This window comes from Schistocerca gregaria, chromosome 4 (genome assembly GCF_023897955.1).
Source record: "Schistocerca gregaria isolate iqSchGreg1 chromosome 4, iqSchGreg1.2, whole genome shotgun sequence".
Classification (NCBI taxonomy): Eukaryota; Metazoa; Arthropoda; class Insecta; order Orthoptera; family Acrididae; genus Schistocerca; species Schistocerca gregaria.
In genome coordinates this window covers 450,382,279-450,400,730 of record NC_064923.1, presented here as the reverse complement: position 1 = coordinate 450,400,730, position 18,452 = coordinate 450,382,279, and the positions used below count along the sequence as shown (strand labels likewise).

General features: G+C 42.4%; 1 protein-coding gene and 1 pseudogene across 1 annotated transcript in view; both read right to left on the bottom strand.

The window, feature by feature from the left end:
- Nucleotides 1-5,945: 5,945 nt before the first annotated feature.
- LOC126266604 (uncharacterized) overlaps nucleotides 5,946-18,452 on the bottom strand; it is a 34,435-nt gene continuing 21,928 nt past the window's right edge. The window contains exons 3-4 of the mRNA XM_049970927.1: nucleotides 12,120-12,362; nucleotides 5,946-6,449 (exon numbers count right to left, since the gene is read on the bottom strand). Of these exons, the coding sequence (XP_049826884.1) occupies nucleotides 6,289-6,449; nucleotides 12,120-12,362 (404 nt within the window). The 3' untranslated portion in view covers nucleotides 5,946-6,288. The remainder of the gene's footprint in view (nucleotides 6,450-12,119; nucleotides 12,363-18,452) is intronic.
- On the bottom strand, nucleotides 9,694-9,811 carry LOC126268365 (5S ribosomal RNA; annotated as a pseudogene).

Here is an 18,452-nt window from a genome sequence, read left to right as displayed (position 1 = left end):
CCCCATAGATTCTCCATGGGATTTAAATCCGCACTTCTCGATGACCAGCTCAGAAATGGAATTCTTTCATCTTGAAACCATGACTTTCTCTTGTCAGTTCTGTGAATCCTAGGGATTTCGTGCTGGAGTAGTAAATTATCATCGTCAAATCTCTCATACCTATGATCCAATTAAATTTCAGCATTCCTGTGTAATCATGAGACTTCATTTTATAGTGCAGCTATGTTATGTTGGACGTGCCTTTAGCACAAAATGCTAGCCAGGTCGTAACGCAGTCACTTTCAAAGTTTCTATTCATCCGGACATGTTCTTCTGTACAGAGATTATGCCAGTAATACTGCGACAACCATGTAGTCCAGCAAACTTCTTGTCATCACTGAAAATTACTTTGTTCCGTTCTATGGTCCACGACATATGTTCTTGCGAAAACTTCAGTCGGGCCTCCTCCAGCATACTGTTTAAAAGTGGCTTATGGAGCCATTTCTTGAATACCAGATTCGCATCCTGAGACAGGATTTCTGTAACGCACGTGGAAGTGACTGTTAACTGCAAATTAACCACGATTTGATAGGAACGGAAGCCCTTAACTCTTGCTTTACGCAGAATCAAACGCGTATCTGATGCTGACAATTTTCGTGTCCGGCTAAATTTGCCATTTTTGTCATACTGTGCACCCAGTCTGACAAAATTGTCAGTAACAAGGCCGGAACACCCCAATTTCTTAGCAATCTAGTGATTCAACAGGGCCATTTCTTTGTACGCCTTAGTACTCGCTTATTAATTACCTGATAGAGGTTTCCCACGCTGTATTATCACAATAACTGCCGTACGGCATTAGCAGACACGCCTCCAAACTCTAACTGCAGCGAACATTTAACATTCACCACTGTGTGGGTCATCTAGCGAACCTATCTTTATATCGGCTGCCGCCCCTTCCTACCTGAAAGACTACTTTTTCAGTTTTTAAGTACTCGGCCTAATTATGATTGTGAAATGCGAATGTATTTTAGTTTGCTTTATTGTAAACTGTTCGCAGAAAATGCATACAATGCCAAATACGTAAACAATTTCCACTACTGTTGCACTTAGATGTCTCCTTGATATAATCACACAGCTCTCTGTTTTTTGTAGTGCTAAACTGCTGTCAATGTTACAGTTTACTCATAACATTTATGGTAACAGATATTCAACTGTAATTATCTATTGAAGTTCAGCGTAGTTATAAATATTGACTTCTCAGATATCTAATGTCTTGCACTGTACACACTAGAGTTACTGGACCAATTAGAAATAAAATACAGTACAGAATATGGGAATAAAATTAGGAATGAGCTATTGGTATGTAAGGTGTCAGGCAAATCCAACACCTTCCATGAAAACCCTGACATGATAAGCAAATCCAGTAGTATGTCACATAGCTCCAAATAAATCGTGACATTAAATTAACCAAAGCAATACAAGTAACGAGTGAGCAAATGGAATACCACAGACTAACACAAGAATGCCTAAATGCATGTCGTGCCTTCCCACCGTGAGACCGACGCAGTTCCGAGGGGAGAAAGGAGAACAGAAGCCGAGAGCAGAACCGTGTTAAGCTAGAAGGCCCTACGATAAGGGACGGACTGGACACCCACGTCGCCAGCCTACTGCTAAGTCTACCACCCGCACGTTTTAGCGTGAGACTTTTTTGTGTCTGTGTTACGTCAAGGACCACCCCCCAGCCCATGTTAAAAGATAGAGCCCTCCAGAAGAACAGTATAGATCTTACGATAACGCTAAAAGGACCACACCAGCTGCAGGTTTTAGCGTGAGACTTTCTCGCGTCTCTGTTACGTTGCAAACTTTAAAAACATTGCCCCACCACAAAAAGTATAACGTTTCTCATTGGATAGACAGAATGGCGGAGCTAAAGGTTAACACTGAGACCCTTATTGGTCAGATGAAAACACAGCCAGATAGGTTTTTTACACCAACTTTGGTAAATGGTAGTAAGGAGAAGTTAGGAGAGAGTTAGTTCCGAGACGGCGAGCTGGATGGCTGCTGCGCTGGCCGCCGCCCCCCTGACGAACACCGACAAGGTAATGAACGCATGCAATGCCGCATTTTTGAGCGCATAAGGCTTCACTCAGAACTGCAGAAGTCTCATCTGTTACACCCCCTTTTTTGCATAATACTAGTGTCGATCGTTAATTAAAACTCATGGTGTTCACATTTGCCACTTGAAGTAAAAATTCTGAAACGCGATGATTTCTATGTTATATAGTTATTGGGAAGCCACATCAGTCACTGTAATTTATGACAAGTTAGATAAGTAATTAAAGATAATTGAGGGTCACTGTAGACCATTTTGATAGTTTTCTCTTTTGTGAAACTTAATTTAAACCTAGATTATAGATGTGATATGGCATAGGTCTACCTTCGATCCATTGTAGAACTTGGAAACCCATTCAGGGATTATTCGTTCACATTTTTGTTGAACACAGTTGGTTTTTACCATCCTGTATTAAAACATTTCCTTTTATCAATAGTGCAATTTATAAACGATGTTTTGTGAGTAGAATAAAATTTCCAATGGTAAAATTAACTGCTTTTTCGACGTTATTTTACCATCTAACTAAGAATAGGAGAGCCTGAACCCCTTCCACTAAATTTAGTTAGTATTAAGATTCTTTTACAGGGAGTGCAGTGGAGTTGACGCTGAGATCATTTAGTATTTGGTTATATCATCGCTAGTATCACTGAACTCTTCTTAATTCTACATGTCATGTGTGGTCTGGCGTCTCCTTACCAGCCACAGGTCCCAGGTTCAAACTAGTCAATTCCCTAAAAAACACGCTCAGAGCATCGTTGCACGCAAGTGGTAGGGAGACACGATATAGAACAAACAGACACCACCATGAATGTTTAGGGGTACTGATTAACATGAACAGACTTTGAATCTAAAATATCCTAAGACAGCATTATCCATAGTTCACAGCACAACTACACAAAAATGTAACGCTTTGTGTGAAGCTACTGGACATACAAACTCGACTGAATTAATCGAAATTGTTTTACGAATAACTCTGACTAAGCTTTGCAATACAAGATGACATACATGTATGCAGTTACATAAAGCTTTGGGATTGAAAAATTTCATAAGAGACATATTGCAGCGTACTGGCAGCTACCTATGGAGATAGTATAAACAGGTGATTTGAAGACTTCTTTTGGTTTCCAACATAGAAACTGTAGCATAGTCTTATAAATGATTTAAAAACAAATAGATATTCTATATTGCTTTCCATGACTAGTGGAAGTTTACACTGAACTGCAGAAGTACAAGGGCCAAATAAATGTTGAAGAAATCTGGTGACGAGTTTCAGCAGAAGTTGTTATAGAAAAATAAAATTTATTGTTCATTTTTTATTGAGAATAGAGATCTGGAGTTGATGTGGAATCACAACGAAATTATTCCCCAATAACTAGAGTGAAATTAGTAATTTCTCTAATATTCACCCAAGAATTTAAGTATTCTATCGCTGTCCTGAAGCAAAATGATTTTCAGGTGATGTAAGGTGTCACTACACTCTTTGACATGTGTAGAACATATTTTGTATATATCACAATGGCAAATCTTTCAAAATCAAATAAACTTTCTGACAAGATATTTGAACAAAAAATTGTTCAGAAAACAAATTTAAAAGCACCAAAAAGTACATTTACTTTATACATCTAAATGACAAAAAAATTGGAGCAAGAAAGGTTTGTGGATCTCAAACTTACCTGTGTATTATTTATAACCCTTTTATTACAAAAGGTGAATAAATGTTTTGTTCATATAAACGAATATTTTTGAGAAATGTGTCTTTTTTATTCACAGGTAACGAATACTGTAATAATAAATGAAAAGCAAACTGATGATTTTCATTTATTATAATGTTGTTTTACCAAGAACCAACAGAAGATTCTGTTAACATAATGCTGTAATAATTTTTGTCTGTAGTATTATTTGAATAAATTTTTCTCAGGTCTGGCCCATAGATGAGCAATGTGGATAAATCACCTATAGTGACTGATAGCTATGCTTTATACATTTTTTTTCTTTTCAGTTCTATTTATTTACTCAGCAATGATTAACCATAGCTTTCCATTTTGTCCTTCGCATTATTGTACTTAATTCTATTGTCAATAAGTTGGAGTATTTTGTGAGCTGTTACTGGGTTCTTCATACCTACAGTAATACTTCCTCCCTGAAATAATTATTCAGTAATAACTGCACCCAGTGGCACATGAAACAGTACTTCATTGTCACAAAGAACAGTATAATTTTTTTATTGTGTTCATCATATCTTGAATCAAATTTCACTTAAGTCTCCTATGCAACTTTATGCTTTTTAATTTTGACCTGTGCAAGGCTCTCTTTCTACATTCTGTTGAATGTTATCTTGAAGTTTAATGCTTTAATACATGCTCCATTTTTTATTCTTTTGGATTTCAGTCCTGCACTGTTCACTAACAAGTTATGAGATGAATCTGTACTCAAACCTAGCTCCAGCTGCTATTAATTTTTCAAATGATGATGTAGTCCACATGATATGTTCCTACAGACTTTTTTTCAAAAAAATTACACAATCTTCTCTTGTCATTTTGAATGTGAGTCTTCCTTACTATCAGCTGAAACCTTCTGTAGAACTCTTAAATCATTCCTTATTTCCCTGAGCTCACATAGAAAACTAACATACCTATTGCAATTTCATCAAAACCACCAAATTTTAGACTTTATCCACAGGCGTTATTTATTGCTTCTTTGGTTTTTATGCATATTTCCTCTGATCATCAAAAGCTTAAACTGACTGTTGAAAATTTATTGAAGATATTCCAGTTAAAGGAACTGAGGAAGGGTGATATGATTTTCATAATTCTCATTTAGATTTTATGTGTAAGTCTGAAATTTATTTGCACACAACACATAACATTACTAAAGGAGAAAAAAACATAATACTGTCTTACATGTTTGTTATAAATAAGCTGTAAAACTACAATCAGGCATACAGTAACTTAAGACATACAGAAACATACATTAATTATTACAAGTCTTTCTTAAAAAATAAAGAGATAATATTGGTAACAAGATATGTTTCTATCATAATTTCACATTAAGGATAACACATTTGTACTTTTACTTGCAACATAAGCTGCAAAATTATAAATAAGGACGTGTTAGTATTACAACTAAAGTAAATCTATGCTACTTCCCACATAAATATGTTATTAAAAGAGCCAAAGATGGCTCCAGGAACATAACAGTTCATTCATGTTAGGCGACTTGTGCTGTCTTGCAGTTTTAAAGCAGTGAGCATGGAAAGGAAAGCAATCTTTATCAATAAAAGGTCTGTCACCTAACATAAAACACATTATATCTAATGGCCCAGAAAACAACAGAGGTTTGAAATGTTACTGCCTGTTACAAATAAGAACAGCATTTTATGTACTTTCCTCAGCAAAAATCAACAGTGTTCTGCCACCCAAAATATTTTATTCAAAAGCAAGAGTTTCATAAACTTATTTTGCTGGACGGTTCATGTTTTGACATTCATAGGTGAGTAAGGCACTGATATATCACTGTAATGCTTCAATTTTATTTTATATATTTTTTTGCCTAGAAACTACACTTGTCAGCACTAGGCACCACTTATGTGAGATTGACTGTTTTATTGTTGACATGAGATTAATGGATGAGAAAGGCACTTTCATGTAGACATTGCACATTACACACTTTAAATGCTGTAAAGTAAGAAATGGATCTTAGCAAGCTTTTATTGGGTATCTGAGTTCATAATTTTACGATTGTAATTTTATGAAACTACTATGTGAGACAACAAAAACTGAGAAACACTATATAGTGTAGCCTAGTTTCTGATAGTAATGGGAGAATCTGAGATTTTTTATTTCAGAAAATAAAATGTTTTAATAAGCAGAAAATCACACTGCTAAGACATTTATTGCATTCAGTACTTCTGCAGCTACACTATTTTTAAAGTCTCTGCTGGTAACGGCAAGTGGAGACGGGGGAGGTAAGGGGGCGATGTCGGTATGAGCAAATGATGGTAGTTGTCTCACGTTCTCAAGGTCATCCGTGTCTGTGCAGGACAGGTAACGCGTGCGCTCCTACTGGAGGTTAGCTTCAGTCACACTCGACTCAGTCATGTGTCGATCACAAGGTTATTTTGATCGATCGGTAGCAGTTGCGATGTATCGCCCGCGCCCGGCAGCAGTGGCGCGGCGTGCTGGCGCCACTGCGGCGCCTCAGAAGAGCGGCACCTCGCAGACGCCGTAGAGGCGGCGCGTTTTGCACGACAGCTCGGCCCAGTGCCCGTCGTCGCGCAGCGCCCAGCAGTTCTTGTCCGTGGCGTTCCTCCAGTGTTGCGGCGCTGGCTTGAAGAAGCGGCGTTCCGACACAGAAGTACCTGCAAGTAGCCACACCGTCGCTATAGCTAATGTCTCTCAACTTTTCTCGCTATTGTCTACTACACAGCTGACCACTGCGAAAGTGGCATGCAACAAACGTAAAACTGGCATAAAATTGTACACTGATGAGCCAAAACATTATGACCACGTGTTTAATAGCTTGTTTGTCTGTCTTTGGAACGAAATACACTCGTTCTGCATATCAGGGACACAACGGTTTGTTGGTAGGTTCGTGTAGGTCTGTGGCATTAGATGTCTACGACCGGTCATGTCTTTCGCGTAGATAACGGGCCGCTGATTCGTGTTCTATCGATAGTGACCCAGATGGGTTCCATAGGTTTTACATCAGGTGAATTTGGTCCCCGAGACATCAGCGTGAGGTTGCTATGACGCTCCTAAAACCAATGGCTCCGAGATACGGACAGTTATACTGTGGAAAGATGACGTCGCCTTTGGGGAAGAAAACAAGCATGAAGGGATGCGGGTGGTTTGCAGCTGTCAGCGTGTCTTCAATTACTACCACACAAGTGTATCAGGTCTCCCATTGTGTAACACTGCTCCCACTAGCCTGCGTCCGTGGAGCACTGCACGTTTCGAGCCGCCGTTCACCTCGATGACGGCGTTTGTAAAGACAATCATCTGCCTAGTGCAGCAAAAATGTGATTCACCAGAAGAGCCGACAAGTTTCCGTTCATCGTCGGTCGAATCTCGATGGTCCTGTGCCCACTGCAGTCATAGCTCGATTCACCAGAAGAGCCGACAAGTTTCTGTTCATCGTCGGTCGAATCTCGATGGTCCTGTGCCCACTGCAATCGTAGCTCACGATGTCGTTGGGTCAACATGTGAACATATGGGGGTGGTCTGCTGCAGAGCTCCTTGTTCAACCAATGTATGGAGAACAGTTTCCTCCGAAACACTTGTGCGTGCACCAGCATTATGCTCTTTCAGCAGAGATGCCCCAGATCACCATCTCTCCTACTCCACAGTGCAGACAAGCCTCCAAAGTCCACGTTTTGTGAAGAGCCGTGGACGTCCAACCATTTAGCGACTAGTGGTAGTTCCACTGTCCTTTTACCTCTTTCCATAGGTACTCACGACTGTAGCGCTTCAACATTCGAACAGTTCGCCGTTTTCGAGATACTCGTTCACAGGCTCTGCATGATAACAATCTGCCCTTTGTCAAAGTCGCTTATCTCAATGGATTTCCCCGATTGCACCCCATATCTTCGCTAGAATGACCCCGTCCATGTCTGCTACACTTGCATGCTTTTGTTACCGCGTCACGCGCCCGCAATGCCACCACAGTCATCCAACGTCGCGGTGGGCAGAGGTTTATCAGTGCATTACATGCCTGGATACGCAAATAACTTACATTTCTTCGTAACCAACAAAGTAGTTACAGAGGTTGGACAAAAATATGAGAACATCGGGAGGAATGTGTGCTTGAGCGTAAACGCGCCCTCTCGCCGAGCCTGCTGGTTGCGCTGTTGTATCTGACCACGAACACGCCTGTGCAACGTCCTCAATAAGTTTGAAGTGTCAGTCGTGGGCAGAACAGTGTTCTGTGTAGTTGCCAATGCATTTTTTTCGGAGCCAAGTGAATTCGAACCTGGGCAAATTGTTGGTGCTCGTATGGTGTGGTCTACCGTAACCAACGTACCCGAAGTGTTGGGTATTTCAAGAGTCTGCATATCAAAGATTTATACCACATACAGGAAAAGCGGAAAAACATCACCCGATAAGTAACAACGCGGACGAAAATGTGTGTTGCGTGATGAGGATAGACGTTCATTGAAGAGGAGTGTCACGAAAAGTAAGAGAATTACAGCTGCAAAAGTCACTGCAGAACTGAATGTCTCTTTTGCGAAACTGGTCAGCACCAAAACGACACGAAGGGAGCTCCAGAAGCAGTGAATTGCGATGCGAACTAGAATTCCAAAACCACTCATCAGTGATGCAAATTCCTGTAGCAGGAAAACGCAGTGCCGAAGCCACAACACCTAGACATTGGAGCAATTGGAGAAAGTCGTTTGGTAAGATGAGTCTTGCAGTACACTGTTTCCAGTTACTGGCCGCGTTTGTATCCCAAGAGTGAAACATGGCGAGGGTTCAGTGATGATTTGGGCAGTTATATTGTCGTATTCCTCGGGATCTATGCACTCCGTCTTCAGGCAACAAGTGGCCCATCGGGACCATCCGACCGCCGTGTCATCCTCATTTGAGGATGCGGATAGGAGGGGCACGTGGTCAGCACACCGCTCTCCCGGTCGTTATGATGGCATTCTTTGACCGGAGCCGCTACTATTCGGTCGAATAGCTCCTCAACTGTTCAACTATGTGTGAAATCTTATAGGACTTAACTGCTAAGGTCATCAGCCCCTAAGCTTACACACTACTTAACGTAAATTATCCTAAGGACAAACACACACAGTCATGCCCAAGGGAGGACTCGAATCTCCGCCGGGACCAGCCGCACAGTCCATGACTGCAGCGCCTGAGACCGCTCGGCTAATCCCTCGCGGCAGCTCCTCAATTGGCATCAAGAGGCTGAGTGCATCCCAAAAAATGGCAACAGCGCATGGCGGCCGGATGGTCACCTATCCAAGCACCGGCCACGCCCGACAGCGCTTAACTTCGGTGATCTCACGGGAATCAGTGTATCCACTGCGGCAAGGCCGTTGCCTCAGAATCTATGAGTGCTCTCCAATGTCTATCACAGCCAAGGATTTGAATGCTGATTGTGTCTTTGTTGTCTACTTGGAGAGGTGAGTGCATGATCACTACCCACTTCCATCATCACTACCTAAACTTACCACTATTTTGCAGGAAGAATGGTATAGGTTTCTCTTGTAAGCCGTACAGGACCTGTACTGATTCATTCCAAGACGACTGGAAGCTGGTCTGAATGCCAATGGTTTTCCTACACTGTATTAATCATAGTAATTGGTTCTGGTATTTCCATATTTTTGTCCAACCACTGTACATTCTATATACAAGTAAAGATTACATAGCTGGTTTAAAAAAACTGAACTAAACTCCTCCCGAACAGACCAAGAAGGCCCAACGGTACTGACCGGCCGCCGTGTCATCCTCAGCCCACAGGCGTCATTGGATGCGGATACGGAGGGTTATGTGTTCAGCACACCTCTCTCACGGCCGTTTGTCAGTTTCCGAGACCGGAGCCGCTACTTTTCAATCAAGTAACTCCTCAGTTTGCCTCACAAGGGTTGAGTGCACCCCGTTTGCCAACAGCGCTCGGCAAACCGGATGGTCACCCATCCAAGTGCTAGACCAGCCCAACAGCGCTTAACTTCGGTGATCTGACGGGAACCGGTGTTACCATTGCGGCAAGGACATTGGCACACAGTTGGTTTATCATTGCGAAATCAAATGGTTCCAATGGCTCTAAGCACTATGGGACTTAACATCTGAGGTAATCAGTCCCCTAAGACTTAGAACTACTTAAACCTAACTAACCTAAGGACATCACACACATCCATGCCCGAGGCAGGATTGAAACCTGCGACAGTAGCAGCAGCGCGGTGCCGGACTGAAGCACCTAGAACCGCTCGGCCACAGTGGCCGGCAATCCTAGATCACCTTTAGATGTTGGGAAGAAAATGGTGTTATGCCTCATTAAAAGGGAGAAAGATCTGGCAACGAGCGTCGGAATTCAACAGCAGCAGGATGATGGCCTATCAAGACTCCAGTTTTTCTCACATTGGTTGGGATCTGACGAATATAGAATCGGTGTGTTCAGTACGATCATACTCATCTCCATGAAGGATATAAAGAGCACCACACCACTATGCTGTGTTCATCATTATGTTGTTCACGAACGCAAACTTTTTTTCGGATATGTCTGAAAGAACAGACACCACTCATGCAGATGTATATGCACTGTGAAGGCTAATATGATCATACAGTGCAGAGCACTTTTCGCCCGAACTCGTGCGAGACTTCGCTTGATGTGAAGAGCAAAAAAAGAGGAGAATGGGCTATGGGACAATGCTCTAGTAGTGTGCGGCAAATGGGAATTTGAGTGGGGTGGTGTGCTTCGATAGTCCGTGCAGTTGCGTCTACCCGCTGTGTCAATGTGGTGTTGATGGTTAACCCATCTGCCTAGTAAGCAGGAGACCTGGGTTCGAAACTTGCGCATGGTAGAAATTGTAACTTGTCGCGAATGAAGTCTTTCATTGCTTGAATGCAGCAGAGATCGGAATTTCTTCTTTTTGAACGTATGTTATTTATTTTCAGAAAAAGTCGTAACATATCTCGATATGGAGGCTTTTCGACTGTTGCCCTGGCAGGCATGTTCTCCAGACGTCTGAACCAGTGAAAACACCTGGTCATAGGTTACCAAGAGACTGAAATGCCGCCACTTGGCTGCCTGTGCAATTGGCGAACAGCACCTGTGCCTGTCATCCAAGCTCATTTCAACTCGATACCCAACCAGGTGAGAGCCATTATTGCTGCCAGAGGCAGCAGCTTTGTCTGCTAAATATCGCATACTGTGTGCCCCAAACCACCTGCAAATTGAATCATGCTTTTTTCCTATTATGCTACACACACAATAAATAAAATTTTTTGCAAGATATTTCCACCACGTGAGTGCTAATTGTTCATTTATTGTCAATGGACAGTCAAATGGCGGAAATTTCTTCAGAAAAATTCTATGTGTCTGTGGTCCCTTGCAAAAGAAAGATCTTTAATAAACAAAGTTTCGTTATTTGATACCCTTCCCTGTGTTGCAATTTTAATGTCCAACTTAATTACATTGACGCCGAAGTTCCAAAACAAGTGATACAGCAGTACATCAATATGCTATGAGTATGACTTTGTACATGCTGTGGACGGAACAATTTTTTTAAATCAAAATGTAGAGTAAATATAAACTGAATCAGTCATTTCTAAGAGGTTTTATCTCACTGTTTTTGGTAAAATTATTTTACTGCAGTCTATCTTTTACTAGGGAAGGGTGCAGTACGCTGTGCCAAAGAGGTCTGTCTCTGGTAGTTTTTGTTGATGCAGCATGCCAACAATATTTTTAATTATTTCCGAACTACTCCTTCTCCTGGAGAACGGGCAATTCAGCAGGGAATCCCGATTGTAAAATATATGGAAGAATTATTGATTTTCACAAATGGTGACCAAATTTCTAGAAGAAACGCGGACCTCCGCGGAAGCTCAAGGAAGAGAAGCCCAGTCAAAGGCATCCTTTCAGCCTTGTTTGCTATTCAGATTTCTGATACAACCCTGTCGATGCAAACATTTTGATGCGTTAATACACATCGTTAAACCAAATTTTGCATAGCACTGATTTGGGACCTCTCTACAAAACTGGTGTGCAAAATTAATTTTCAAATACATTTCATTGTACGAAGACTCAAACTGATGTTTGATGTTGACACTGGGCGTAGCATAGAATGAGGAGTATTTATTTGGCGTGACTCCATCTACAAGATAAAACTGTAAATGTCCACCGAAACACAAGAGTCTCTTAGGAGAGACGTCCTGTGTTTCTCTGACATGTAAGCTACCCATTAAGTACAGTCACATAAAAGGTCTGCGTGATCACGTTGGCCAGTTCAAATTCTAAATTCTGGATTACTTAGCAATGCCTTGAGGTTTTTTAAATTTAATTTAAACTGCGCGAAAGACACACGTACCGTCACTGTGCGTGGGGTCTCCCTCGCGGCCGTAGACGTCACGCAAGCCGATCCAGGCGTACTGTGCGCCCGCCTGCCGCAGCAGCGACGCGGCATATTCGTTGAGCGCCGGCGACGTCAGCGCCGCCAGGCGGCCGCCCTGCAACTCGCACAGCCGGTCGGCGCCCGCGTAGTCGGCCTGCTGTGACACCACCTTCATGCAGGAGCCGGAGTTGGGCTCGTGGGAGAAGCCGTCACCGCGCACTGCAACAAAACGTTGGCACCTCTTACGCTCTGCGTCAACAAGGCGACGATTATAAAGTACGAGAGGTGATCATGAAGTTATTATTATAACTTCAAAAACGATAAATTACATAATTAATTTTTAGTTTGTACGCCGGTCCATGTCTGCCGTCCAGAAAAAAACAAAAAACGATAGAATACCCGTACCGTGGCATGGCGCTAGACGAGTCGAAACAAAACAACGCAGCCGATTGATAAAGGAAAGTCATCACATATGGAAGTTGCCTATCCTGCAATCTGACAAGGGAACTCCCCATCGCATCCCCTCAGATTTAGTAGTGTGATGGCCCTCTGGATAACCAGTCAAAAACTGAACACAGATCAAGCATGAAAACAGGAAGAAGATGTACTAAACTGTGAAAAAAGAAGCAAAATTTAATCAACGAACGATCCAAGGTCAATAAATGCAACATCGGGCGAACTGAAAATGCCCAGCGTCGTGGTGCTATGGATACGGTGTTGGACTGCGAAGTGTATGAGATCTGTGTTCAAAACTCCCTTGTGGCCCCATTTTTTTCCCCACAAACTTATGAACTGTCCGTCCGGTCATTGATGTGTGTGTTCTCTTTCTGTAGTCTTTATAACAGGAAGGAATAGGAGCAAGGAGGGAATAACAGAGAGGATAAAGAAGATGAGGTTAGCCTTCTGCATGACGAGAGAGATATACAATAAAAAGAATATATCTACAGAGGCAAAGATAAGCCACTACAAGGCAACGCTGAGGAATGCAGTATTATATGCTGCTGAGACGATGACACTAGGAAGAAATGGGGCAGAACAACTAGAGAAAGAAGAGAGAAAAATACTGAGGAAAATATTACGTCCCAAAAGAGGTGGATGTGAAAACCTAGGGAAGAACTGTACCAGAACATGGGAACAATATCCGGGGAAATCAGACTCAAAAGGGCAAGGTTTGCTGGACACGTAGTTAGGATGAGTATGGACAGAGTGACGAAGAGAGTGTGGGAAAGAACAGGGAGGACAAGGGGAAAGACAGGAACCAAGTGGGTTGTTGAACTTCGGAAGGACTGGTTGGAATTGGGGATCAAGGTCGAAGAAAAGGAAAATTGGAGGAACAAATATACACCAACAAATAAGCAGGAGATCAATGACAGAGAAGAATGCAGGAAAAGATTAGAGCGTCACCAGTGGAGCCGACAGGAGAAACGGAAACTGAAGATCTCGGAAGAAGAGCGGGAGAGAAGAAGAGAAATAATGAAGATGTTCTGGGAGAATAAGAGGAAAATGCAGTCCACGAAGAGGCTATCCATGGTTCTGCAGAGGCCGTAACGCAAGAAGAAGAAGAAGAAGAAGAAGATGAAGAAGTTACAAAATATTAGTCATGTGGTAAGAATATATTACCGTTGCAAGTAAATGTGACGAATAATGAGAGCAGGCGAGATGCCGCATAGACCTGTCACAGAAATGAAAACCACAGATAAACGGGCGCGAATTATGTTTCAACAAAGGAACTCAAGAGTCAAAACTTAAAAAAACGTTATAAACGTATCTTTTGATAGAGCACAGGGAAAACTGTATGATTATGAAAATTGCGTTCGTTTGTTGCACCTTATGTGACGAACTATTATGTTTTCATTATTTCTTTGTGACTGGTCACATTCACATTCATAGGAAAATCTAAATCTACAATTCATTCACTAGGAGTACAAGTTAAATGCATCGATAAGAGTTTCCTATCGTATGACATACATACTATCACCAATGTCCTATATTACACACCAGACGTGTTTTCCGGCGGAGGATTCGGTTGACATATAGCCTTGTCATCAAATGTTTGGGATTCCATTTCGAGAGCCACTTCCTTTCGGCTGCTAATAGAGTAGTTGCGCGAAATTAATTTCCATTCGAGTTCCCTTACGCTGCTGCAAACGAGCGTACAACCACGACACACACATACAAATTTGAATACAGCGAACACATTCGTCAGTGACGAACGGGCTGTTCATAATTTCTGAAAAAAAAGGTACGAGGGATTTTTGAAAACGGATCATGTGCGTCGCACTCCAATACCATAACCATAAAACCACAACGCCATGGCGCGTCTACTACTTAGCTTGATGTTGCACATATAGACCTTGGTTCTTTCACTGTTTCTGTTTTGCTTCTTTTTGCACAGTTAAGCATATCTTCTTCCTGTTTTCATGCTTGATCTGTGTTTGGCTTTTCACGGGCTGTCCAGTGGGCCATCTTACTACTAAATCCGGGGGCGGGGGGTTGCCTCGTTAGCAACGACAGTACCGATGCATGTATTCCACTGTCAGAGGCTTACTTCGCTGATTCACTCGTTTCCGGTACAGGGTCCCTTACCTCAAATTCATACATTTATCCTCCTAATATGTTTACAATATCGTGATGGAATCATCGTGTATATATGCATAGGAAGTACAGGTGCCGGCGCCTGTAATTTTGATTCTCTGTAGCGTCGTTGGATGGCGTTTCCAGATATGGGTTCTCATGCAAAACTTGCTCAAGTAAGTCCTCTCTATAACATCTAGAAGTGTGTAACATGAACTGTGAAACACCCTGTATTTTACTAAGAGATTATCTTGGAACTCAGACCGAGAGAATTGGCGCCATGGTTAGTACACTGGACTCGTATTCGGGAGGACGACGGTTGAAACACGCTTCCAGTTTGCCGTCATTTCCCTAAATCGCTTCCGGCAAATACCGGGATGGTTCCTTTGAAAGGGCACTGTCGATTTCCTTCCCCATCCTTCCGTAATCCGAACATGTGCTCTGTCTTTAATGATCTCGTTGTCGACGGAACTTTAAACACTAGTCTCCTCATGGAACAAATTAAAGTTGCAGATTGCCTAACCAACGGCTCCCAGAGGCAAAAAAAATTTGCTATTCAACATATCGCGGTAATTATTAACGCAATTTAAGAATTTAAAATGTTGTAATATTCGCATCAAGAGATATAAATTTACGTTAAAACTTTAACACATCAACACGAGTATTACGGTTAGAAACTGTGTTTGTTTTGTGGCAGCATAACTGTCTGCAAGCAATTACCCGAACTTAATTCATCCAGTATTTGAGAATGAGGCACTTTGCGACTTCCAACAAACTTTCACATAATTTCAAACACCCCAAAAAATGATGAGAGGAAAACGTTTATCACTTACTACATTTACACTGCTCTTGCACTAAAACTTTAGCATTACACATGACGTTTCAATTTGTTACTTCTTTACTACCGACTTTATTCACAACAGCCGGCCGCTGTGGCCGAGCGGTTCTAGACGCTTCAGTACGGAACTACGCTGCTGCTACGGTCGCAGGTTCGAATCCTGCCTCGGGCGTGGATGTGTGTGATGTCTTAAGGTTAGTTTGGTTTAAGTAGTTCTGGGTCTAGGGGACTGATGACCTCAGATGTTAAGTCCCATTGCGCTTAGAGCCATTTGAACCATATCCGCAACACAGTCTGCAGACGTTTTCCAGATATACCCTTGAAGCGCCTACAAAAATTAGATCATTGAACGACACAAGGTTCAAGAGATATGACGTCATAAACATTGAGATATGTGAAAACTAGCTTAAAATTATTCAAACCGCACTCATCCAGGGTTCCATAAGGAGATCGCTTAGCGACTCCCAGCAGATTTTTAACATCGTTTCAAATCTTTTATGAACTTTTTCTCGTGTACATGCCTAACGTCCTATATTTGACACATTAACTCATCTGTAAAGTAATAAGACGTCTGAAAACGTTTTATGCACGGGACTTGGATTGTTTAAAGAACTGAGTGTTTACTGGTATATCTCGTTATACGGAACCACATTGGCATGTCTACGGTGGGCGGAAGTTTCACAGAAATGCGCCGCGATGAGATCGGAGAAAACGAACCGCAGACGCGGATGCTGGCGTAAAATCGCCGCATTGGCGCCTAGTTGCAGGCAGGCGGGCTTTCCCTCTGCAGCAGCTGCTGATGCCACAGACACCGACTACCACTGTCGCTGCGGAAGCAGCCGTCTCCAGCGCTGCGCAGAGCGGGTAGCGTTATTTCAGACAGAAAACAAGTGTGCGAGCAGAGCTATAGAATACATTGTCGTGCTGATACAATAATCATCGTTTCTGGACTGTACGCAATACAAGCTCTGTAAAGGTGCCCATATACTTCAGCAGTTAATGTTTTCTTAATAGCATGGGTCAAATACTAACTGTGAAAAACACCTGCACATCATTGCACCACCTCCTCTGTACTACAGTGTTGGCAGTACACATAAGGGCGCGTAATGTTTTCCAAGAATTCGCTAAATTTTAACCGTACCATGGGATTGTTACAGGATATAGCGTGATCCATAGCTCCATGTCACTCGTTTCCAGTCGTGCACTGTCCAGTGGCGTTTCTCTTTACAACACCTCAAACGTCGTTTAGCACTGCCTACAGGAATGTGTGAGTTATGAGGTGGTGTTCGACAACTGTACCCCATTCGTTTTAACTACGCACGGTCACTGGGCCATCAGAATTGCTGGTGGCACTTTGGAACTTACGAGTCGTTTCTTCCTCTTATTTTATGCAGCCGGCCGCTGTGACCGAGCGGTTCTAGGCGCCTGCTGCTACGGTCGCAGGTCGGGCATGGATATGTGTGATGTCCTTAGGTTAGTTAGGTTTAAGTAGTTCTAAGTCTAGAGGACTTATTATTTTATGCGAGCTTCTACAAACACCTGCCACTAACTTCGACCGACAGTCTCTGTCTGGCAGTACATGAGCTCTGCCTGATCGTGGTTTAGCTGTGGTTATACCTTTACGTTTTCACTTCATTAGGCATCAGTGGAAGGGATGATGCGCACTCAGGTGACATGCAGTGAGTGATCCATGTTCGAAGTCACTGACCGACACATTCTGCTGTTAGTGCTTCTCTAGTGACAACATAATCCTCCCCGCCTCATTTCATACTGTTGGGTCCGCCACTCGTGACATCTAGTGGTCAATTCCGCAATTACGTGGGGTATCCGGGTACTTTTGATCAGGTAGTGTTTTTGTGTGCAGGTTACTAGGTGTCAATTGTGAACTGCAAGAGGACGAGGTGAATGAAGGTAGGCCGTTTACAGCAATCTTTCAAATTCATATTGTGATAACAACGCGGTAGAAATGCGCGGTAATGTTCTATAGAGATTCCCCTCCCCCCCCCCCCCCCCCCCCCTCCTATCAGCAGTTTACTGTAGATCGCTCAAGCAGCGTATTGCACCTGACTGGAAAAAAGCACACGTCTTTCCCGTTTCGATGAAGGGTCGAAGGGCAGATGCAAATAATTATAGGTCTATATCGTTGACGTCAGTCTGTTGTAGAATTATGGAACATGTTATATGCACATGTATTGTTACGTCTTATCAGAATGAAAATCTCCTTCATGAAAATCAACACTGATTCCCCAACTGAGATCTTGTGAAACTCAGCTCTCTCTGTTCATGGATACTCTGCAAATCACATTTCATCGAACCACCTTCACAATTCTCTACTATTCCAGTCTCGTGTAGCGCGCAGAAAGAACGAACACCTATATCTTTCCGTACGAGCTCTGATTTCCCTTATTTTATCGTGGTGATCGTTTCTCCCTGTGTATGTCGGTGTCAACAAAATATTTTCGCATTCAGAGGAGAAAGTTGGTAATTGGAATTTCGTGAGAAGATTCCGTCGCAACGGAAAAGTCTTTCTTTTAATGATGTCCAGCCCAAATCCTGTATCATTTCAGTGACACTCTCTCCCATATTTCGCGATAATATAAAACGTGCTGCCATTCTTTGAACTTTTTCGATGTACTCCGTCAGTCCTATCTGGTAAGGATTCCACCCTGCGCAGCAGTATTTTGAAGGGACGGACAAGCTTAATGTAGGCAGTCTCCTTAGTACACCTGTTACATTCTCTAAGTGTCCTGCCAATAAAACGCAGTCTTCTGTTAGCATTCGCCACAAAATTTTCTATGTGTTCCTTCCAATTTCATTTGTTCGTAATTGTAATTCCTAGGTATTTAGTTGAATTTACGGCCTTAATATTTGACTGTTTTGTCGTGTAACCGAAGATC